The sequence below is a fragment of the Rattus rattus genome, chromosome 18, assembly GCF_011064425.1.
Source record: "Rattus rattus isolate New Zealand chromosome 18, Rrattus_CSIRO_v1, whole genome shotgun sequence".
Lineage (NCBI taxonomy): Eukaryota > Metazoa > Chordata > Mammalia > Rodentia > Muridae > Rattus > Rattus rattus.
Window position 1 is genome coordinate 5,496,584 of NC_046171.1, and position 22,685 is coordinate 5,519,268.

Consider the following 22,685-nt stretch of genomic DNA (forward strand, 5'->3'; position numbering starts at 1 on the left):
CTGGGAGCTGCGAGTCACCAGAGAGAGGTGGCTGTGACCCGCACACAGGAACGCCATGCCACTGCAGGAGGAGACCCTTCGGGAAGTGTGGGCCTCAGACAGGTGGGAGCCCCCCACATCGCCCCACCTGAACCCCAAGTCCTAGTTTATGGGCCGCAGTGGGGAGGGGGAGAATAGATCACAAGAGTGGAACAGTGGGTTCCTTTGTACCCTCAGTGGCCACGAAGAAGACTGGCTGAGCCCGGAGCCTCCACCGCGCCCCAAACAGGTGTGTCACCCGGTTTGGGGATTGGAAAGGAGGTGCAAAGATGTTCTGGTGTGCACAGGAAGGGGGACTGCCCGGGACAGGTCCTCTCCCCAACACCTGCAGCTCTTGAAGAGTTTAGAAGAAAAGGGGGGGTAGGATATGGGGCGCCCAGAAGGACTTGGGGGGCTTTGAGTCTTGGAAGTGACCACCATGCATGGATAGGACGTCCACCGGGAGCAGGGGTTGCAACACTCCTTGGGATAATCCGAGGCTATTTCTGGTGGCTCCAAGGGATTAGAGGGGGATGGGAGCCTTAGAGTCCCCCTTCTCTTCCCATGACCCCTAATCTGCAGCGACCTGCCCAGGGACAGAAGTTGAGGAAAAAGAAACCCGAGACCCCCGAGTCCCCTGAATCCAAACCCCCTCGTAGAGCTGGGGGTAAGTCCTGGGGCGCGGGGGGTGAGGGCAGGAAAGTGTGGGCGCGGGAGGCTGAAGTGGGGACCTCAGGCCAGGACCCTGCTGAGCCCGAGGTCCGTCCCCAGCTGGGCGCAGGAAGCACGGGGAGCCGCCTGCAGACCCCGCAGAGCCCCGCGCGGAGAAGACAGTCTACGCCAAGTTCCTTCGGGACCCTGAGGCCAAGAAGCGGGACCCCCGGGAGACCTTCCTGGTTGCTCGCGCCCCAGATGTGGGAGGGGGTAAGTGACTGGGACAGACGTGGCCCGGAGAAGCAGGTATCACCCCCAGCACCCAGCTCGGGGGGGGGGCGGTTCCCCCTGCTCTTTCCCTGATAAAAAAAAATATAGGGAAACTGAGGCAGCAGGAGTCCAACCTTGAGCTACTACAGCTAGTAGCCATAAGTACCCCAGATTGGTCAGAAGCAGCCTCGCGAGGACAGGTGGGGACGGATCAGGAGGGAGGGTGACAGAGAGCCTAAGCAGGGTATCTCCCGGCACAGCCCACTTCAAGAAGGTGCTGAGAACCCCGTAGCACCCTGCAGGGACTAAACCTCTGGAGGTTGTTTTATCGGAGAATTTCTCTCCACAGAGGAGGATTCGGAGGAGGATTCAGATGACGACGATGATGACGATGATGACGATGATGAAGAAAAGGAGAAGAAAGAGGGGAAAAAAGAGAAAAGCTCTCTGCCCCCCAAGAAAGCACCCAAGGAGAGAGAGAGGAAAACCAAGGCTCTGGGCCCAAAGGGTAGGTGCGAGGAGCACCCAGGAACCCATGAGCAGGCGGAGAGAGTCCTCTGGAGGGGCGGGTGAGACCCCCAAGGCTCCCCATCATCTTAGACCTTGTGAAGAAGCTATACCCTGCCCCCCTCCACACACTGGCAGTCCCTAAGGAGATCAGTTCTCAGGGCTGCAGAAAACTACTGAGGTGCGGCCGGGAGGAGGACTCTTGTTTTCTTTGTGGGGTTTTTGCTTCATGTAGATTAGCGTTATGCTTTTCATAAAGTAGATAAAAGTAAAAAAGAAGTCTGTGGCGAAAGACACTGATGGCGCCAGGCCTGGGCTGCTGCCCAAGACAGTCGGGTCAGAAATGTGTGGGACGCTGGAACCGGGTCTCGGTGGAGGAGCAGAGGCGAAAGGGCTAGCTTGGGAGTGTCCCTGCAGGAGAGGCTGACAGAAGCCTCCAGGGAAGGCCTAGTATTGTTCACCACCCATTCATTCCGTCCCTGCCTCTTAAGCTGGTTCCTGGAGAGATCATTTTTCAGACTTAGGAAAAAAGTTACCACAAGACCAACAGATCCTGTCTGGCTTTGGCACCCTAGGGGGTTAGAAGGTGACTCTCAGCCTCAAAAGGTTCCTTCCTTCTCTGACCCCCATCCACGCCCCCCCAAATCTCCCGTTCCCAGGGGACGTAGGAAGCCCTGATGCCCCTCAGAAACAGCTCAAAACCAAGAAGAAGGAGGTGGGGGAGGGGACCAAGCTGAGAAAGGTGAAGAAAAAAGGTAAGACTGGACACGGGACGGGGGTTGGGGGCAGGGCAGGGGGCACTGGGCTTGGTACGGTGGCGACTTCTTGTATGCTGTCTGCAGGGGCTGGGGAGACTGACAAGAACCCCTCCGGGAGCCCGGCAACCGTGCGGAAGAAGATTCTAGCCTCCATGTTCCTGGTTGGGGACGGTGGCACAGCTGAGAAGGGTGTGAAGAAGAAAGGTGGGTGACTGAAGGATTCTGGGACCCCGGATGTTGTGTGTGCAGTGCCCCAGGACGGGTGTGGGTGAGAGACAGAGCACGTGGCACGCTTCTTGATATCCCTGACCACCAGGCTCTGAGAGAGGATTAAAGGAAACCATGGGTATGGGAAAACCCGGCCAGATGGGGTGAAGGGTCTACAGCCTTTCCCCCTCCCCCTCCATGCTCAGGGCCCCCCAAAGGCTCGGAGGAAGAGAAGAAGGAAGAGGAGGAGGAGGAGGAAGAGGAGGATGCATCGCCAGCGATGAAGAACAGCAACCAGAAGGGCAGAGCGAAAGGGAAAGGCAAAAAGGTTGTGACCCGAGGGGCGCGGGGGACTTCGGGGTGAGGACTCGGCTCCCCATCTATGACAGGGCACAAAGCCCAGGAAGAGCAGGTTCATGGGAGTGGAAGAAACAGGGAACCCTCGGGCTTTCTCCCCAAGCCTCCTCTCTGCAATACATCACATAGCTCCCAGTCAGAGGACACGTGTACTGGGGAGGCTGAGGGAGCAGCAGCAAGGCACTGGGTTTTTTTTGTTGTTGTTTCTGGAGGAGGGGGAGGGTGCAGATAAGGTCTTGCTATGTAGCCCAGGCTACCCTGGAACTCCCAGTACTAGGACTACAGATGTGAGTACTAGGACTACAGGGTTACAGGTGTGAGTACTAGGGTTACAGGTGTGAGTACTAGGGTTACAGGTGTGAGTGAGTACTAGGGTTACAGGTGTGAGTACTAGGGTTACAGGTGTGAGTACTAGGGTTACAGGCTTCCTCGAGGCACATCTTTTTTTTTTTTTTTTTTTTTTTTGGTTCTTTTTTTTTGAGCTGGGGACCGAACCCAGGGCCTTGCGCTTCCTAGGCAAGCGCTCTACCACTGAGCTAAATCCCCAACCCCCGAGGCACATTTTACACACCTTTGGGAACATTGAGGGGTAAAGTGGCTAGCTGAACCAGTTTTTTTTTTTTTTTTTTTTTTTTCGAGTTGGGGACCAACCCAGGGCCTTGTGTCTTTCCAGCTAGGTAAGCGCTCTACCGCTGAGCTAAGTCCCCAACCCCTAGCTGAACCAGTTTTAAAATGCTTCTCTGAGATCATGCTCAGGACCGGAGCCTCCCAGCCATGAAACAGCCCCGGTTCCATGTGCACAGAAACCTAGTGCATAGGAAACGCAGACAGGGGGTTGGGGATTTAGCTCAGTGGTAGAGCGCTTGCCTAGCAAGCGCAAGGCCCTGGGTTCAGTCCCCAGGTCCAAAAAAAAAGAAAAGAAAAGAAAAATAGGAAAAGCAGACAGCAGGATCAGGTGTTCAGAGCTAACCACGGCCACACCCTGAGATTGAGGCAAGCCTGGCCTACATGAGACCCTGCCTCAAAAATAAAAAAGATCCAAAAAAAAAAAAAAAAGAAAGAAAGAAAAGAAAAAGGAAGCAGGTTGGGCAGTGGTGGTGCATGCCCTTCAATCCCAATACTCCAAAGGCAGAGCCAGTGGATCTCTGTGAGTTCCGGGACAGCCTGGTCAACAAAGTGAGTTCCAGGATAGCTGTAGTTACACAGAGAAACCCTGCCTTAAAACCAACCAAACAAACAAACAAACAAGACAAATAAACAAATACATAAATAAATGCGGGGCTGGGAGATGGCCCAGCTGTTAAGAGCACTGGGTGCGCTTACAAAGTAACCTGATTTGATTCCCAGCGCCACACTCCTGGTTCTTCACAACCCTTGAGACTCCTGCTCCAGGGGCCCTGACGTCCTCTGCTGAACTCTGAAGGCACCAGGCACTCACGAGATACACAGTCATGTACACAGGCAGAACGGTCATACAAAAGATAGATAGATAGATAGATAGATAGATAGATAGATAGATAGATAGATGATAGATAGATAGATGTTTAAATAAAATAGTCAGTTAATCAGTTAATCTCTGGCTGTCAAAGGCTCCAGAATGTTCCCCAAAGTACAGAGTCCATTCTTCCACTGTCGAGACATGCTGCTAAGTACTTTGAAGGGCAACGTACACGGGCCTGAGTACACAGCCAACCGGGAGGCCCGGCTGAGATTTTTGTCTACAGCTCCTCTAAGAAGAGAGAGCAACACAAGAGCCAGCCCCGGTCCGAGCTTGTGGGGTTAAGTTTGTGGAGCAATGTCAGGTCTTCAGGGATGGGTTGACAGTAACCCTAATCCCTGTGGCCGGCGGCCACAGTATTTTATCCCTGGTGGAAGCGGCCCTTCGAGCTGCAGCAGGCTTTTGAAATTCGCAGGTGTGGAAATGTTTGAGTAAGTTTTCCCAGCTCACATTCCACACATAGTCTGGTGTTTCCCAAGTTTCTCCTGGAGCAGGCTGGAGACCAGTCAAGATGGTCATTTGCCCCTTGGCAGTGGGCCCCAGGCTGTCCCTTACCTCGCACACAGTGTAGGACAGCCCTCAGCGAAGGGCTGTTACCGCAGATAACTCCAGAGCCTCCGGTGCTGAAACCCCCAGCCTGATAGGTCAGTCTCTCTGTCCCCTGAGGGACTTGAGTCCCAGTTCCCCTCCTGTGACAAACAGAGCAAGGGGTGAAAGGGCACCAGGGCTCACCCTGCCTCCTCCTGTAACCTGGTTACTAGGGAAATTCTCCAAAAGCAAAGTGAGCTGACAGGGTCATGAGTCAGCTATGTCTTGCCGAGTAACAAACAGCCCCCAAGCTTCTGTGTCTTCAGAGGGCTAGCCTTCTCCTACTTAGTTTCTGAGGATCATACATCTAGGGACAGCTTCGCAGAACCGTGTGGGCTCAGGGTGTCATCACACGCGGCTGTAGTCCCTCGAGAGACTGTCAAGGAATAGACAGTTTCTACAATGGTTAGAGACCTCTCTTTCTCTCTATATAGACTGATCTTGTACGCATGGCACAACCCCAGTTTCTATACAATAGGGACAGCTAACACACCCGCCCCCCAATGTGTTAAGGAGAATGAAGAGAGTTATTATTTAGAGAGCTAGGCATGGTGGTACAGACTTCTACTCCAAGCACTGGGAAGCTAAAGAGGATTTCAGTGAGGCCAGCCTGGGCTACAGACTTTTTTTTTTTTTTTTTTTTTTTTTTTTTAAGATTTATTTATTCATTTATTATATATAAGTACACTGAAGCTGTCTTCAGATGCACCAGAAGAGGGCATCGGATCTCCTTACAGATGGTTGTGAGCCACCATGTGGTTGCTGGGAATTGAACTCAGGACCTCTGGAAGAGTAGTCAGGTGCTCTTAACCACTGAGCCATCTCTCCAGCCCCGGGCTACAGACTTTTGAGGCCCTATAGGGAAACCCTATCTCAAATAAAGTAAATAGGGACTGGAGAAGTGGCCCAGTGGTTAGAGCACTGACTGCTCTTCCAGAGGTCCTGAGTTCAGTTCCCAGCAACCACATGGTGGCTCACAACCCTCTGTAATGTGATCTGATGCCCTCTACTGGTGTGCCTGAAAACAGCGACACTGTACTCACATAAAATAAATGAATAAATCTAAAAAAAAAAAAGTTTGAGGGCTAGCCTGGGCTACATGAGACTCTATTTTTAAGAATGAAAATGAAAACAAGGACGTTACATCACAGAATTCCAGACCCTTCTATTGTGGGCCTGGGCTGCTGGGGCTGTAGCAGAATGAGGTGCCTCGGCTCCCAGGCCTGGATGTTAGACCTAGCTCTTTTCTCCCTCCAGAAAGTGGTAAGTGGTGGCCTGTCCTGCCCGGGTGCAGAGAGGGGACCTATGGAGCCGGGTGCCCTGACTGATGCACCGTCTGCCCACGCAGAAGGAGGAGAGAGCCCCATCTCCCCCCGTGGAAGTGGGTGAACCCCGGGAGTTTGTGCTGCAGCCAGCACCCCAGGGCCGGACAGTACGCTGCCGGCTGACACGGGACAAGAAGGGAATGGACCGCGGCATGTACCCATCCTACTTCCTGCACCTGGACACGGAGAAGAAGGTCCTGAGAAAGGGGGCGGGGCATGTGTATGGCTGGGGGCGGTGTCTAAGTCTAGGGGTGGTGTCTAGGGCTACGGGGTGTCTACAGCTTCTCTGGTCCCCCAGTTCCATCTGCCTCACTCTGTCACCTCTCTGTCCCTTTCAGGTGTTCCTCTTGGCCGGCAGGAAACGCAAGCGGAGTAAGACGGCCAATTATCTCATCTCCAGCGACCCCACCAACCTGTCCAGGGGCGGGGAGAATTTCATCGGGAAGCTGAGGTGCAGCCGTGCTTCTGTCCCACTATGGCGGCGGAGTGCTGGGGTGCTCCAGAGGCATCTCCCAGCCTAAGGCATTTCACACTCGGACACACGTAGATCTCTTGGGGACCTCGTCTAGATGGCTTCGAGGGGTGGGGTGGGCATGTCAACACCTCCCCCCGCCCCGGGGGATGGGGAACGTGCAGAACATGACTACGGCCTTCTGTAGAGGAGGACTCCAGCTCCATGCAGGAAAAGCCGGGCCTGTGACCCTTATCGCTGAGAAAGAACTAACACTTCCCAGCTAGAATCTTCTCTAGGGAACTTATACTGCAGGGTGTGGTGGCCAGCGCCTGTAATCTCAGCTGCTGGGAAGTAGAGGGAGAAGTATCAGGAGTTCAAGGTCATCTTTGCATGTGTAAGAAACTTGAGGCTAGCCTGGGCTACATTAGACCTGTCCAAGAGAGAAAAGGAGAGAGAGGGGGGGAGGGAGGGAGGGAGGAGAGAGAGAGAGAGAGAGAGAGAGAGAGAGAGAGAGAGAGGATGCAGCTCAGTTGCTAGAGTATTCTCTAAATCATGTGTCTGGTCCCAGAACCACATAAATCAGGAACAAATATGTAAAACTAGCACCTGGGAGGAGGTCGAGGAAGGAGGATCCACAGTTCAAGACCATCCTTGGCTCTACAGCAAGTTCACAAAATTCACACTTAGCGTGAACTCCTAAGACCCTGCCCCACAATCTGAATCCCAGCACCAGCAGGCAAGGGCCCGTAGATCAAGATCAGCCTGGTCTACACTGTGTGACAGTCTCAAGAACAAGCAAAAGATGGGGTTGAGGATTTAGCTCAGTGGTAGAGCGCTTGCCTAGCAAGCACAAGGCCCTGGGTTCGGTCCCCAGCTCCAGAAAAAAAACAAAACAAAAAAAAACAAAAAAAAAAAACAAGCAAAAGCAAGATGTACTGGATGAATGGACAGGAGAGGGGGTACTCAGCGTCACCCGGATGACTTCCCATATGACCATCCAGCTACTCTGGGGACGTTTTTATTTTGCTTCCGTATTTAACAAAAGGCATGTAGGGGCTTCCCTGAGACTCTGACATAGTTCTAAACACTTTCCAAATATTGTATTTTCTTATGAACCAAACCAGAGGGAGACTGAAGCTATTCTGATTTACAGGTGGGAAAGCTGAGGGCCAGCAAAGGGAGTGAGGGGCTTGCCACCAAGCCTGATGACGGGAGTTCAATCCCAGGGACCCACATGACAGAAGGAGAGAACTGAGTCCTGAAATTTACCCTCTGACCTCTGCTGTGTGCACGAACATACATACACACCTGCACACACACACACACACACACACACACACACACACACACGTCATTCAATAAGTCAACTTAAAGAATAATCAATGCCAAGTAGGACACCTGAGACTTTCCTGTTTCCTAGGGCCATACAGACGGAGCCAAAATTTGACTGATTTGCTTTATTCTTTCTTAATCTCATTAGTCTGGGTGTGTCGTGTGCAGGCACAGGCAGGCCGGTATGTTCGTGTGGGGGTCAGAGGACAACTTGTTAGGGTCAGCTCTCTTTCTACCGTTGTGTGGGATCGAACTTGGGTCCTCAGGCTTGTGCTATGGACACGACCACTTTGGCAGCCTAATTTTTTTTTTTTTTTTCAGAGACAGGGTCTCATGTAGCCCAGGCTGGTTTGGACATCCCTGCACGCTAGGGGATGACCTTGGCTTCCTGATCTGCCTCCACTTGGCAAATGCAGCAGTTTCTGCCACATCTGCTTTTCCTGCTGCTGGGGACTGATTGCACTTAGGGCCAGAGGCACAAAGAAGGCTTAGCACGGTGCCACTGAGCCCCACAGCCAGACCGTCTCAAAAACGACAACAATAAATAATCATCATCTTAAAAGCCTCCCTCCCCATGGGAGAAGCCCGGATCAGAGCACATGACACGCTTAGTCCCAAGACACACACTGCCCCTTGCTCTTGAATTGGGAGGCTGTGGGAAGTCTCTTGGGGTGGGAGGTGGAAGGGACTCCTTGCCTTAGCCCAGTTCTTTTTCCATCCTCAGGTCTAACCTCCTGGGGAACCGCTTCACGGTCTTTGACAACGGGCAGAACCCACAGCGAGGGGGAGGTGGTGACGTGGGAAGCCTGCGCCAGGAGCTGGCAGCTGTGGTCTATGTGAGAAGCCACTGTCCCCACCATGCCAGGCCCTCTTCAGGTGGGATGTGGCCTGATGTCCCTCTCTTTGTTTCAGGAAACCAATGTTTTAGGCTTCCGAGGACCCCGCCGTATGACCGTCATCATCCCTGGAATGAACTCAGACAACGAGAGGGTCCCTATCCGGCCCCGGAATGTGAGCTTCTACCATCCTACCCCCTGTTCTCCAGAGTCTTGCCCTCTAGTCACCCACTCAACATCAGGGCCAGGGATCTAGCTTGGCCAAGTGACTTTCCTGAGAACTCTTGACACAGATTCCTCTGGCCACTTGTAGAACGAGCTCAGGTTCCCTGTGGTTGAATTCGTGCCAGGCAGGGTGGCACACTCCTGTAATCGCAGAACTTGGGAGGTGGAGGCAGGAGGATCAGTAATTAAGAGCCGTCTCTAGCTATATAGCGGGAGGTTTGCAGACCAGCCTGAGCTACTTGTAACACTGTCTCAAAGAAATAAATAGGTTTGCAGGCTAGCCTGAGCTACTTGTAACACTGTCTCAAAGAAATAGGTTTGCAGGCTAGCCCGAGCTACTTGTAACACTGTCTCAAAGAAATAAATAGGTTTGCAGGCTAGCCTGAGCTACTTGTAACACTGTCTCAAAGAAATAACTAGTGCTGGAGAGACTGCTGGGCAGTTAAGCTCTTTCAGAAGGCTTGAGGTTTGTTTGGGGAGGTGGCGAGGCTCACTGTGTAGACCAGGCCAGCCTTGAGCTCACAGAGATCTGCCTGCCTCTGCCTTCCAGCACACTGGGGTAAAAACATGTGCAGCACAGAGCAACACGATCCCCCTTGAAGCCGGAGGAACAGTGGAGGAGGGTAGACTGCAGACAGGGATTGTGACCTATGAGCAAAGTCTGGGAGATATTAAGTGTTAGGGAAGGGAGGAGGAACAGAGGGGGACAGCTGAGGCACGACTGTCATGCAGGTTTCCTTCACAGACCTCATGAATGCGAGGTGAGAGGTCTTTAGTGTCTGGGATCTAGGTTTGGGGAAATGGCATTTAGAGAGGACAGCCTGTGCAAGGAGCCTGAGGCAGAAGGTACCTGATGAGTTGAGGAGTCAGTAGGGGGACCATTATGGCTAAAGGTCACAAGGACCAAGGTGATTCCTAAGAATAGAAGGTGGCCAGGAAGCTGGGCCCTGCAGTTTCTCTGGGCTCCATGGTAGCTTCTTCTGAGCCCATTCAGTAAGAACCAACATCTAAACTGTCAAGGCAGTGAGCAAGAGAGACGGGACAGGCTCACCCGACCCAGTGCTCACCCAGCAGGAGCAAAACCCAGACTTCATGGTCCATGCCCATGACCCCAGCACTCGGGAGGTAGAAGTAGGAAGATCAGAAATTTAAGGTCATCCTCTCCTACACAGGGAGTTTGAGGACAGCCCTGAGAACACACACACGCATTCACGCCCAAGCACGTGTGCACATGCAACCCAGCACTGGGCAGGACGAGATGGGTGAATTCCTAAAAGTATTGATTACCCAGCCTTGCCGAATCAATGAGTTCCAGGTTCAGTGGAAGACTGGAACTCAATGGTTCTAGACTATCAGGGACACAAAACTCCTGTTGGGTTCCAGCTGCGCCTTTCCACTCTCTTCCAGAATGTCCCCTGGGCATCTGCCAATGCCTTCTGTGGGCTTGGCAGTCCAGTCTGAACAACACCACACACACATGAATCCTGGCCACCTCTAACCACCCTTTCTTTGTTCCCTCTCCTTGGCACCCCAGTCCAGCGATGGACTGTTAGTACGCTGGCAGAACAAGACCCTGGAGAGCCTGATCGAGCTACACAACAAGCCACCCATCTGGAACGAAGACAGCGGCTCGTACACCCTCAACTTCCAGGGCCGGGTCACTCAGGCCTCGGTCAAGAACTTCCAGATTGTGCACGCGGATGACCGTGAGTATCTGAGGGCCACCCAGACCTTTCCCCTACCAACTTCTAATCCGCCCCTCCTCTCTCCCTCCCTCTCTCCCTCCCTCCCAGGACCCTTAGGTAGATGCTGGGACACTCCCAATGCTACCTTGATGAAATGAGGGATGTGTTGCTGGAGACTGGGAACCACCCTGAGTTCAACCCCTTTGTACGGAGGAGGTGGAGGGACCCAAGCCCACACAGGGGAAAAGAGAGAGTTAGAACTTACTGTTATCAAAATAATTGTCGTAAGACAAGGTCTCCTTATATTGACTTGAATGTTCTGAAACTCTATGAGGACCAGGCTGGCCTCGAACTCACAGAGATCCCCCTCCCTCTGCTCGGCCAGAACAGCGATTAAAGGCATGACCACTATACCCTGATAAAACAGAGGGTTGTCTTTTAAAAGCCAGGTTAGGGTTCAGGCAGAAGCATACACCACCTTGGGTGTCTATGTGTGTGGAGTCACGGACAACCTGCAGGAGTTAGCTCTCTTTCCATCAGTCGAGCCCTGAGAATCAAGTTCAGGCCATTAGGCTTAGCGGCAAGCACCATGAAACCGAGGTAGTGCGGGTGCCCACAGAGGCCAGAGGGTGTCAGATCCCCTGGAACTGGAGTTGCAGGCAGTTGTATGGGTGCTGGGAACCAAACCCAAGGGAAATGAGTGTCCCTCTCAGAAGATTGGGTCCCACCAGGACTACCACACAAAGGACTCTGGGTCAGAGGGTTTGGTCAGTATTGTGTGTCCAGTACCTCCTGTCTCATGGCCGTGGGACTGCTCTCCAAGCTAGTTCCTGTAGGAGCTTGGTCTGCCACCAGACCAGAGCTGGGGTAGAGGGTTGTTTTGTTTTAAGGCGGCCAGCTTTATCCTCAGAGAGTTTCAGGTCAGGTCATTTGGGAGGGAGGTAGCTCAAGGATTAGGAGGAGTTCAAGGCTAGCCTTGGCTACGTGAAACCTGGTCTCAGAAGAGATAGAGAAGGGAGGAAGGGGAAGGGGAAGGCTGATTGGTTGTAATTGGTAAGCCTGATCAGAACCGGGGAGGCGTGAGTCAACACAACTGGATAAGGGAGGGAACACTTGGGGTTAGAGAAGGGTCTGAACTAGGGTCAAAGGTTAAAGCCTTCAGGACTGGGGGCAGGCCAGAGGAATGAGGCCAAAAGACCACAGAAAAGTATGTGAGGGAAGGATTCTGGTTCCAGCAAGTTTGACAGGGTCGGGTACTGCTAGATTACAGGTTTACTGTAGCCCTAGGCAGCAGCTGATAAGGTAGGGCCCCTGCCCTGGGGACTTGGTGTGGCAGACCCTGTACAGGCTGGGCTGGTTGGATGACCCAGAACTGGGAAAGTGGCCAGAGGCTTCATGGGGGCTATGACTCCAAATCAAGAAACAAGACCTTTGTTGAGGGGTTGCCTGCCAAGATGGGGTCCAGGGTCACCCCCACGGTCTGTGTTCACAGCCGACTATATAGTGCTACAATTTGGCCGCGTGGCTGAGGACGCCTTCACCCTGGATTACCGGTACCCACTGTGCGCTCTGCAGGCCTTCGCCATCGCCCTCTCCAGCTTCGACGGGAAGCTGGCCTGCGAGTGACCCCACAGCCCCTCAGCGCTGAGAAAGCATTCGGTTGGCGGCGGCTCGGTCCCTCCCCCATAGCTCCCATGGAAGGGCTCACCCCTCTGCCTCTCGGCGACCTCCGTGCACCCTCCCAGCCTGGCACCGGACGGACTGGTGGTGGGGATGGAGATGAACATCTGGTCGCCCAAAAATACTTGCCTCGCCCCCTCCTCCCCAGTCACTTCCTGTCCGGGAGACCGAGTCAGATGTTCGAGGCCCCTCCGGGCCCGCGCTGTGGGGGAGGGAACGACGGTGAAGCGGAGTCAGGGACCCATATCCCCAATAAAGTCACGTCCCGGGCTGAACGCAGCGGTAGTTCCTGGATTCGTGTGTGTAGACTCAGGTGCCTGCGCGGGTCCCGCGCTCCCGTGTCCCCTTCTCCTGTCCTATGGAACCTCGTCCAGAGCGCAGGGTCCGGGCACCCGACTCTCCGGCATCAGGGAGGAGAGGGAGGGCCCCAGAGGTAGAGGAAGAGGGAGAAAGGGAGAAATTCGAGAAACAAGCCACTCGGGGAGAACCAGACAAACCGGGTCCGAGCAGGGCGGAGCCGGGTCTGGGGCCCCCGGAGTGGAGGGCGGGCTCTCGGCGGGAGGGGAGCTGCAGAGCACCCGAGCACCCGAGTAGAAGAGTGGGGAGCCCGAGACCCCGTGCGCGCTCGGGCGTCACTTGGATGCGCGGGACCCGGCTCCCCAGGACCCTAAACACCTCGGGGAGTCCAGCCCAGAGGGCAGAGCTCCGCTCTTGGCTCCGCCCCAGGCCTGATCACTCAAGATTCAGAGGCGTACCCACGAGGGGGTTGTGTAGGGGGAGGTGGGGACTCTGAGATGACGAGCGAGAAGTGGGGTGCGCGGGAGGGTGAATCCACCGCGACGGGCGTTCTTGGGGCTGGGTGGTTAGAGAGACAGCAGGCCCCGGCCCGCCTTAGACCACTCCCCCCAAATAACACCGCCCACCCGTGGGCCCGCCCGCCACTGGCTCCGCCCACCGGGCCCGCCCCTCCCGCCCGCAGCCCCCACCCCCCGCCCGGCTCCCTCAACACAAACTTTCCGTCCCGCTCGCTCCCTCCTCCGCGCCCAGCACCTCCCGCTCCGGCCCGGCTCATTCCGTACATTCTGGCCATCCCCCTGCCCACGACCCCCCTTCCCGGCCCCCCTCACTACTCCCTCGGGCCCGGCGGAGCGGCCCGGCGGAGCGCCCCCCGGAGCTCGGAGCAGGTAAGCCCGGGGAATGCAACTCGGAGGCCTCGCGCGCAGAGGTGACTGCTCGGGTGGCTTCTGGATGGCGGGGACCCGGGACACTCTGGGGGCTCTGAGCTATTGTCCAGCCTGCGCCCGAGCCCAGGACCTGGGTGCCGGGAACTTTGGAGGGAAGGGGGGAGACGCTCTCCGGGAAGCCCCGCCCACCCCACCCCACCGACCCCCCCTCCGCGACCCGGAGGCTGGGAAGCCCGGAGTGTCCCCGGTGCCCGGGCCTGGCCCCGCCGTGTGCCGGGGTGTGCGCCTGGAGCCGCGGGTTTGGAGGGCCTGCCGCCGGGACTCGTATCCGGGGTGCCCTTTGGACTCCGAGAGCCCGCGGGCCGCGGCTCCACGCAGGCCTTGGCCAGGGCGCGCCGGTGTGCGCGCTGCTCGCGGCTACGCTGGGACCCGGCCCGGGTGTCTGGAAGCCACGGTGTGAGCCCAGAGCGTGTGCGCACCCAAGGGCGGGGGGGGACGCCTGTCCCCACCAGTTCGGCCGTCCGCGTCAGGGCGAGTCCCAGCTCCTTGCTCTAGGAGCCTCGCTCTGGACGCGGCTGGATTTGGGGCCTTCCCCGCACTTCTCCGGAGAACTTGTTAAGGCAATTGTGGGCGGCTGGTCTTCCCTTCCCACTCGGGTCCTCTCCATTGTCTGTCACGTCTTTATTCTTGCCTGGGAAGGGAGGCCGGAGCGCTAGTGTAGGGCTGTTTTCTAACTCCAACAGGCCCTCGGGCAGTGTCACTGAAGCCCCTGCTCTACCCGCCCCCCCAACAGGGGCCCTGATTGAGGGCTTAGATTCTTAAAGAGCACGGGGGAACGAACGAAGCCTGGGGCCGGGCTTCTCAGGGCCTGTGTCCCCTTGTATCTCGAGCTCTCCAGGTAGGGGCAGAACCAAGTCAGGCCTAGACTTGTAGCCCAGCCGGGAGGATGGCGGTGGGGGCTGGACACAACTTTGAGGGGCTGATGTCCATGGTGGCTCCGTGTTTTCGAACTCTCGTAGCCTGGATCTGTACACACAGGGTTCCGCCTCAGTGCTGGGGTCCGGTACACCCCTACACACACAACCAGCTACGGGATGCTGCCGCCTGGAGTCAGAAGGGAAAACCCATAGAAGTTGAAGGCGAGAGGAGACTGTGCCTCTGCCCTTCCTAGTCCCCCGACCTCCTTCTCCACACCTGACACTTGTTAAAGCAATTGAGGGCGTCTGGTCTTCCCCTCCCACTCTGGTCTTCCCTGTTGTCTGACAACGCTTTTTAGTCCTTCAGGGAAAGGGTGGGGGTCTACTCACCCCTTGGGCAAAGAGTGGACACGAGACTGAATACCCCCTCCTCAGGGAGGGGCTGGAAGCCAGGCCTACCCCACCTCCAGGGAGGGAACTGTAATTAATGCTAATTAGCACTTTGGGGAACAGAATGGTCAGTGGTTGGCAGGAAATCTTTGAGTGTGCGCGCACACACGCAGGTGTGTGTCTACCTAGCCTTTCATCCACCATCACTGAATTTTTTTACGCCCTAACTCGTTCTGCTGTTGGGAGAAAGAAAGGCACTTAAAAGCTCAGCAGAGGGCAGGAGACAGGTCTCTGGCTTGCCAGCTGTGTTGATGGTTCCTAGGGTTCCTGATCCCTCATCTCCTCAGAGGCTTGTCCCCCTGTCTGCCTTCGGTCTCTGCCCATCATAGAAGCTGAACCTGGAGGGGTCTGGAGAGGTGGGTGGGTAGCCCCGGGTATTGCAAGGAAGGGGGAGCAGGGTCTGAGGAAGGGCACATAGCTCAGTATGGTGGCCTGAAACAGATCTGAAGGAGCAGGGGAGGCTGTATGGAGTGGGGGATGCTTGCCCTTGTAAGTGGGGTTCAGAGGTCATTGATTGGTTACCTTCAGACTTAGCCCTAGAGCCCTTCAGGGCCTCCTAGGGCCCCCTAGAAGCTTGTGCTGAAACAGAAGTCACCAGTCTGTCCTGAGTGGATGCAGAGGGAGCTGACGAACCGAGGACTGTGAAGGGCTGGCTGTCACAGCCCTGACCCCAGCCTGAGCCTGTCTGGTTAGAGCTGGGGGGATCAGCAGGCCACTGGTGTCCTGTGTTCCCTGTCGCTGAAGGCTAGGGCCAGAGAATGCAGACCCAGGTCCCCAGAGCCTCAGCCCTTGGGGTTTCCTAGAGTGCCGATTGTTTCCTGGACTCCCTGCCAGGCCTGAAAAGACAGGAAGTGATAGAGGAAGGAAATGGGAAAGCAGCTGTGTGTGACTGGATTTGAGGATATTTGAGGACCGTGAGGGGTCATCTGTGTGGGACACACTGTGGGACACTCTGTGACCACGCGAGAGAAAAGCCACTTATGGCGGGCGATGTGTGTGAGAGCCATGTCCCCCATCACTAGGTCATGAGGGAAACTGAGACCTTGGGCTCTGAGGGTGAGAGTGCTTGTAGACAAGCCAGGAGTCGAATGTCCAGAGCCCACATGGAAGGAGAGCCTGGTAAGAATCCAGTGTGTCAGTTGGGTGGGGGATGGAAATGCCTACGTGTGTGTGTGTGTGTGTGTGTGTGTGTGTGTGTGTGTGTGTGAGAGAGAGAGAGAGAGAGAGAGAGAGAGAGAGAGAGAGAGAGAGAAGCCTCTGGGATGGCATTCCGGGGTCAGGTACCACACGAGGGTAGTTGTGGAGAGAATTTGTGTGTCTGTGGGCACACCAGCTGTGTGAGGGACTGTGGTGCTAAGATTCCACCTGAGGGGCCATTCCATGTGACCTGTCGTGCCATGGTGTGGCCACTTCTGTTGTCGGTTGTGAAATGATGTGTGAGGTGGCTTTGGGTTTGTCTGTGTGACTCTTCATGACACTGCACGTGAGTACGACAGGACCCGCCACTGCCACGGACGCGCTTGAGTGTGCCAAGGAGCTGAATGCAATGTACGCACACAGTCTATATCCTGGGAGAGCCAGACCAGCGTGCGGCTCCCTGTGCCGGAAACTGGGGTGTGACTGAGACCAACTCCGTGGGTGGTCACTGTCTCAGCTTGTGTGGGTGACATCCTCAGGGCTCTGCCACACAGGGTGTGGGGGCCTGTGACCCCAATGCATGTGCCATCTACCTGGAAGACCTTGAGAAAAGATACTGTCAAGCCGGGTGTGGGTGTCCAGTACCTTCGGAAGCAGAGGCAGGCCGGATTTCTGTGTTCAAGAGGCTAGCCTGGTCTACAGAGGGAGTTCTAGGGCAGCCAAGGCTACACAGAGAGAGACTGAAAAAAATACAAAAAAAGATACTGTGAAAGAGAAGGCATGTGCCCAGTTTCACTCGACTCTAAAATGAGCCCGGCTCTCAGGAGACTGAGACACAGGTTCAAGGCTAGCCAGGGCCATACAATGAGACTCAACCTCTGAGAGAGAGAGAGAGACAGAGAGAGAGAGAGAGAGAGAGAGAGGAGACTGACTCTGACTGACTAGCATGGTAGATGTTGTGATATGTATGCATTTCTGTTTTTACCACTCTATGATTTTATTTTTTGCTCACATCTGCAATTCCTAACACACAGGAGGCTGAGGTGTGGGGACGGTGAGTTCAAGGCCAGCGAGAGCTACAAAGTGAGACTTTATATCAAAGCACAAAAAGAAAAAACGGTAGCCGAAATGACAAACTTACGTTACAATACACATAACCCTAATTCGACTTTTTCTTTCACATTGTGAACCCCAACACTTGGGAATCCCACAAGCTCCAAGGTAGCCTGGGTTTCAGGAGTGAAGACCCTTTTTCTAAAAAGGGTGTGATGGGGTCAGCGAGAGGGCTCAGCGGGACAACCTGAGTTTGCCCTCCAGGACCTATGTGGTGGAAGGAGAGGACAGTTGCCCTCTGACCTCCACACGTGCACAGAGGCTGTAATATATACACAGATTTAAAAAACAGGAGGCTACACGCCTTACTATGGCTGCTGCCTCCTGTGGGAGAGGAAGGGGAAGGTAAGGTGCTTATCCAGGACACTGCTGGCAGCCCAGTGGATGATCTGGGGCAGGTAACCAGACATATGTACTGAACTTTGTGGGACCCCAGTTCCCAAGCTGTCGGTCAGCCTGTCCCTGCTGGATCTCAGGTTCCCTCTACCCGGAGACCCAGGAGAGGGTTTGGGAGGCATTCTGGGACCGGTCAGCTCTGTCTGAAGGAGGCCTGGGGGCTCTGAGGAGGGGGCCGTTCCCTGGGACTCCTAGAAGTGGGGGAGAGGGATGGGAACCAGGGCTCTCAAAATTGGAAGCACATTAGTAAGCTGGAGCAGGGAGGCCCCGCCTTCTCCAATGGGTCTGGAAATTACTCCCTCCTGTGGAGAAAGGGAGAGGGTCCTCCCTCCCCAGCACGGCAGGGTGTGGCTACTTGGCAGGTCCCTCCTGGGTCCTTAGACTGGAGGCATAAAACATCTCTACCCCCTCCCCTAGCCCATTCTGGTCCTAACCAGAGCTTGGCCACTTGTAGGGTGGGAGCCTCTGGCAGCTGGAGAACAGCTGGCTGCTGTGGGGGTGGGGTGGAGGGAAGAAAGGCTAGGGGGTGGGGAGGCCCAGCGCGCCCTTCCCAGCATTAACGTCCTCTCCGCGCAGCCTGCGGCGGCAAAGCGCTTCAGGACCCACTGATTAGCCCACGTTGGGTTATGGCTCCAGTAAGCGGAGCATTTCGGACCGGGATCTCTGGAGGGCAGGTAGCTGCTGGCCGCAGGGCCCGGCTCTGCCTCTGTACCCCTGGGAAACAGCGAAGTGCCACCTGACAGCGTGCTTCATCTCTGCTGTGCCCCCACCAGGACACAAACTCTCGGGGAGCCTTCACCTAAATTTGCCTTTCCGTCTTCGGAGGGAGCCACTGGACTGGTGGTCTGGAGGAACAGGGCCTGACAGCCGCCCAACTCTGGCCTTCACTCAGAGCTGTCCGGCCAGTTCTGCCCGCAGATCTGGCCCCGGGGCTGGGAGTGGGCAGCCAGGGCCCCTTATCTCCCTGGGCCTCCTGGCCCCCTTCCTCATCACTGACCCCCAGGGTGAGGGTCTGGGACAAGGGAGGAGGCAGGTGTGGCTTGTCTGCAGGCTAAGGATGAGGAGAAAAACTAAAGCCACGCAGAAAACTCCAGCTGGGGGGTGGGGGAAGAAGAGGGTCTGTAGGAGGAGGAGCTGAGTCAGGCCCCACCCACCCCTGCCGCCTTTCTCCTCCGTCTCCTAGGTCAGTCTTTGCTCCACTGTACTTTCCAGCCCCCGACTTCCTCCTGCGGTGTCCCTACGGGTCTCACCTCTTTGCCTCTTCACCTGGGTGCCCTGGGCCCATCCCTGAGTCTTACTTAGCTCAGTGTGGACGGGTTACTCCCCTCCCTCCTCCTGCCCCAGATGGGAGTCCCTCAGTCCGTCTGCCTGTCTGCGAGAGCAGGCTGTCTGGCACTTGATGGTTTCTGTCTACTCTCTGTACAGTTAGTTCACTCTTCTTGATTGGCTCATGCTAGGTGACACTTCTGGGACCCTCCACTCTTTTCCACCTACCTGGACCCACCTGCACCTCCATTTTCCCTGGCCTTCTGTTCCTCTCAGAACACACCTCCAGGTAGAGGTTGTCTCTGGGGACTGGCCCGCCCAAGTGTCAGCCACTTGAGGCTCAGCCTCCGGTCTCCCATGTGGTCCCAGGGTTTGGGGGTGAGCACCCACACTTCGCCACTGTCTTCACCCACGATAGCAACCCAGGGAGGGCAGCTACGATCACCCCTGTAGTCTCTCTCCCACGCTTCCAGAAGGATGACTACTTGGAGTGATGTTGGCAGAGGAGACCCCTGACCACAGCGTTTTCTGAGTAGCCAAGAGCCTTGCAGGCATGTGCTGCTGTGTGAGGCTGGAGGGGGGTACGATTTAGGTCATTTGTGTGGACACTCTGCCCTCCAGAGTCATGTCAGACCTGTCTGGATGGCAGGTACCCAGGAGCCATGTAGGGTGTGCATATTAGGGTCCTTACTCCTTGACACCTCCCACGCCCCCCAACCCCCGCCTTTTCCTCTCTTCAGCTATCCAAGATCCCAGCCAGGGGCTGCCCCATCCCCCAGTCTGTCCCAGCTCCCAGGCTGTCTGTTCGCCATATTTGGCCACATGCTCCCTCGGGGGGGCGGGGCGGGACTGACATCACCCAGGAGGGGGGCATGGCCTGGATGAGGGGAAGCAGCCAGAGTCTTGGGGAGGCCGGAAAGTTTCTTCAGGTTACTAGGGCTCCCCATGCACCGAGTCCAGCTGTTACATTGGAGGCTAAAGCCCTGGGCCAAAGGTTCCTATCTCTGGGTGGGTCCTCTGACCCTTCCAGCTGGTCCGACAGCTCCATCAGCATCAGACTGACCTCTGAGGAGGTTAAGGACTTCAACTGCTCCTCCAGTATACCCTTCCCCCAGCTAGCACAGCACCTTGTTACTTTTGCAAGCAGAGGAGAGGGGTTACAGACCCAGACAGTTCACGTGGTGAGGGACAGACACCGGGTAGGGGCGTCTAACCCTTGCTGGCCACTGGCCACTGACAGAGACTTCTGTGTATCTTGGAAGCCTCCAGAAAGGCGGGTCTTGTGCGGTGGCGTAGGGCCTTAGAAGGTGTTACAGCCACTTGAGCTGAGGGGGCATCGTGGCCTGGACCTCCTTTTCCTATTTAGGTGGTGGGTTTCGATGCCTCTTTTTCTTGTCTACAGGGTCAGGGAGCGAGTAGCAAGGGCCTTTCTTCTCCCCACGAACACTGGCCCCCATCTTTGCTAACAGCCAGTAACTCTGCTCAAACAGTAGCTCTATCAATTTGCTGCATCCCCTTGGGGACATTGTTTAACTTCTCTGTTCCTTGGTTTTTCTCATGTACAAAGTAGCATTGATACTAAGTAGCACTTATGAGTCACTGTATAAAGTCCCCAAAGCCTGCCTGGTGTATGGAGGTGCCCCTGTTGGAAACATTAAGTCTAAACCTGATGTCTAGCGCTCTCTGTAATTTCATTCATTCATATGAACATCCTGATATGCTACCACCTGGGAGGCTGAGGCAGGTGGATGACAAGCTTGGGGAACAGAGCAAGACTGTGTCCAGCACTCGCTCTGTAGACCTCAAATCCAGAGATCTGCCTGCCTCTGCCTCCTGAATGTGGGATTAGAGGAGTGTGCCACCATGCTGTGGCAGACACTGCATTCTCGCAGCCCCAGAGCAAAGCTCTTTAAGGTCCGGAGGCCCCAAGAACTCCGACTTCAGGTTCTGGGGTTGCTGGAGGTCCAGACTGTGTTCGTGGGGAGATAGAGAGGGTGCCCCCCAATTCCCAGAGCCTTGACCCATCTGCCATGTGGGCCAGGAAAGAGCTGTGTGTGGGTGGTTTATGGGCTGCTGTGGGGCTGAGGAGGCATGGGAACAGGAAGTGGATGGAGGCCGGACAGGTGAAGCCAGGTTGCTGACTGCACCTCCTACTTGTCCTGTGCAGTCTGGGTCCTGGCTACTCCCAGGCCATCCCCCTGGCCCATGCTAAGGTCCTCTGTGGGGGCAGGTGAGAATGGTCTCATCTCACAGCAGGACAGCACTAATGCTGGTAGGAGCAGGTAGTGAGGGCCCTGGCTGGAGCCCCCACCCCCCTACAGACATACCAGTCCTTGCCTGGTACTCCTCTTCCGAGACTGCCTGGGGAGCCTCAACTTTCTGGCTATGAGTAAGCATCCTCCATGTCTGCCTGTGTAGAAACTGGCCTGAGGGGGGGGGTGGGGACAGGCCTTACATAGCCCAGGCTGGACCCTCACATAGCCCAGGCTAGACTCAGCTGAGAGTGACCTTGAACTCCTGCCACAGCCTTCCGAGTGCTGAAGTTACAAGCTTCTGCCTCCCTGCCCAGTGTTTCAGAAGGTTTTTGTTTTTGAGTGAGTCTAGACTGAACTTAGAACTTTGCCGTCAGTCAGCCTCCCAAAGCTGGGTTACAGGCAAACACCACGCCTGGCTCAAACTAGCAATCCTCCTGCCTCGGGCTCCCACTTGTGCAGCACTGTTGTGTACTGTGGTGTTTGGTGATCAAGGGGACCTCTTCCCTTTAACCCTTTTTATTTTGATTTCATGTGAATGTGTTCTTTGCCTGCCATGTGTGTCCGTGAGAGGGCGTCAGGGGCCCTGGAACTGGAGTCACAGTTGTGAGCCACCATGTTGGTGCTGAGAATTGAACCTGGGTCCTCTGGAAGAGCAGCCACGGTTCTTAACCCCTGAGGTTTCTCCCCAGCCTTTTACGGTTTTATTCCAATTATTTAGTCCTGTGTGCGTGTCTGTGCCTGCTTGTGGGGGTCAGAGGACACCTTCTAGCAGTTGTTCTTGCCCGCCACGGTGTGGCTCCTGGGTGGGAGAGGGGCAAGAATGGCACAGGTATCGTGGAGCCCAGGCTGGCCCCAGCTGAACAGGAGTGCTGGGAACAGGGCGGGGTGTGTGTGTGTGTGTGTGGGGAGATCTTCCACTCTTCCCTTCTCTCCCCCCCGCTTTTGAAACCATTCTCAAGGACTTTTTTTTTTTTTTTTTTGTTTTTTTTTTTTTTTTTTTTTTGGAGCTGGGGGCCAAACCCCGGGGCTTTGGGCTGGTGCTTGTTAGGCAAGGGGTTTACCCCTGGGCTAAATCCCCAACCCCTTCTCTCCTGCCCTCGCCTTCCCATTCTGACTTTTTTTATAGGATCCGTGCACAGAGAGGTAAACTAACTCCTGCAAGGTCACACAGCTCTGAAGAGGCTTAACTTCAGCCTCCAACCTGGAGCACCTACCCATAGTGTGGGGAGCACGGAGTGTGGCCACTGGGGTGGGTGAGGAAAGCCTGCCCCTAACCCTTGGCCTCTGTTTGTCTAGGCTCAGGCCATCCAGGGGGCTCAGGCCCAGAGCCCAGAGCAACCAGCACAATAGCGTCCAACAGCTGGACCGCCAACAACAGCCCCGGGGAGGCCCGGGAAGATGGGTCCGAGGGCCTGGATAAGGGGCTGGACAACGATGCCGAGGGAGTGTGGAGCCCAGACATCGAGCAGAGCTTTCAGGAGGCCCTGGCCATCTACCCGCCTTGTGGCCGGCGCAAGATCATCCTGTCGGACGAGGGCAAGATGTACGGTAAGTGCGATTGGCAGAGGTGGGC

General features: G+C 55.6%; 2 protein-coding genes across 3 annotated transcripts in view; both read left to right on the forward strand.

The window, feature by feature from the left end:
• Positions 1–12,673, forward strand: Tulp1 (TUB like protein 1). Of its 2 annotated transcripts, XM_032888720.1 has the most exons (15): positions 47–102; positions 217–268; positions 601–685; positions 790–942; positions 1,292–1,450; positions 2,109–2,204; positions 2,292–2,411; positions 2,621–2,742; positions 6,115–6,120; positions 6,206–6,376; positions 6,521–6,633; positions 8,693–8,804; positions 8,881–8,979; positions 10,564–10,735; positions 12,207–12,673. In XM_032888720.1, exons 1-15 carry the CDS (start codon positions 56–58, stop codon positions 12,338–12,340), a joined length of 1,641 nt encoding a protein of 546 aa, XP_032744611.1. In that variant the 5' UTR covers positions 47–55; the 3' UTR covers positions 12,341–12,673. The 2 variants fall into 2 exon arrangements, with proteins under 2 accessions (XP_032744612.1, XP_032744611.1); XM_032888721.1 differs by lacking the exons at positions 1,292–1,450; positions 6,115–6,120 and having other exon boundaries at positions 1–102; positions 2,693–2,742.
• Tead3 (TEA domain transcription factor 3) overlaps positions 12,409–22,685 on the forward strand; it is a 19,886-nt gene continuing 9,609 nt past the window's right edge. Inside the window, exons 1-3 of the mRNA XM_032889205.1 lie at positions 12,409–12,693; positions 13,374–13,578; positions 22,409–22,660. Of these exons, the coding sequence (XP_032745096.1) occupies positions 12,409–12,693; positions 13,374–13,578; positions 22,409–22,660 (742 nt within the window). The remainder of the gene's footprint in view (positions 12,694–13,373; positions 13,579–22,408; positions 22,661–22,685) is intronic.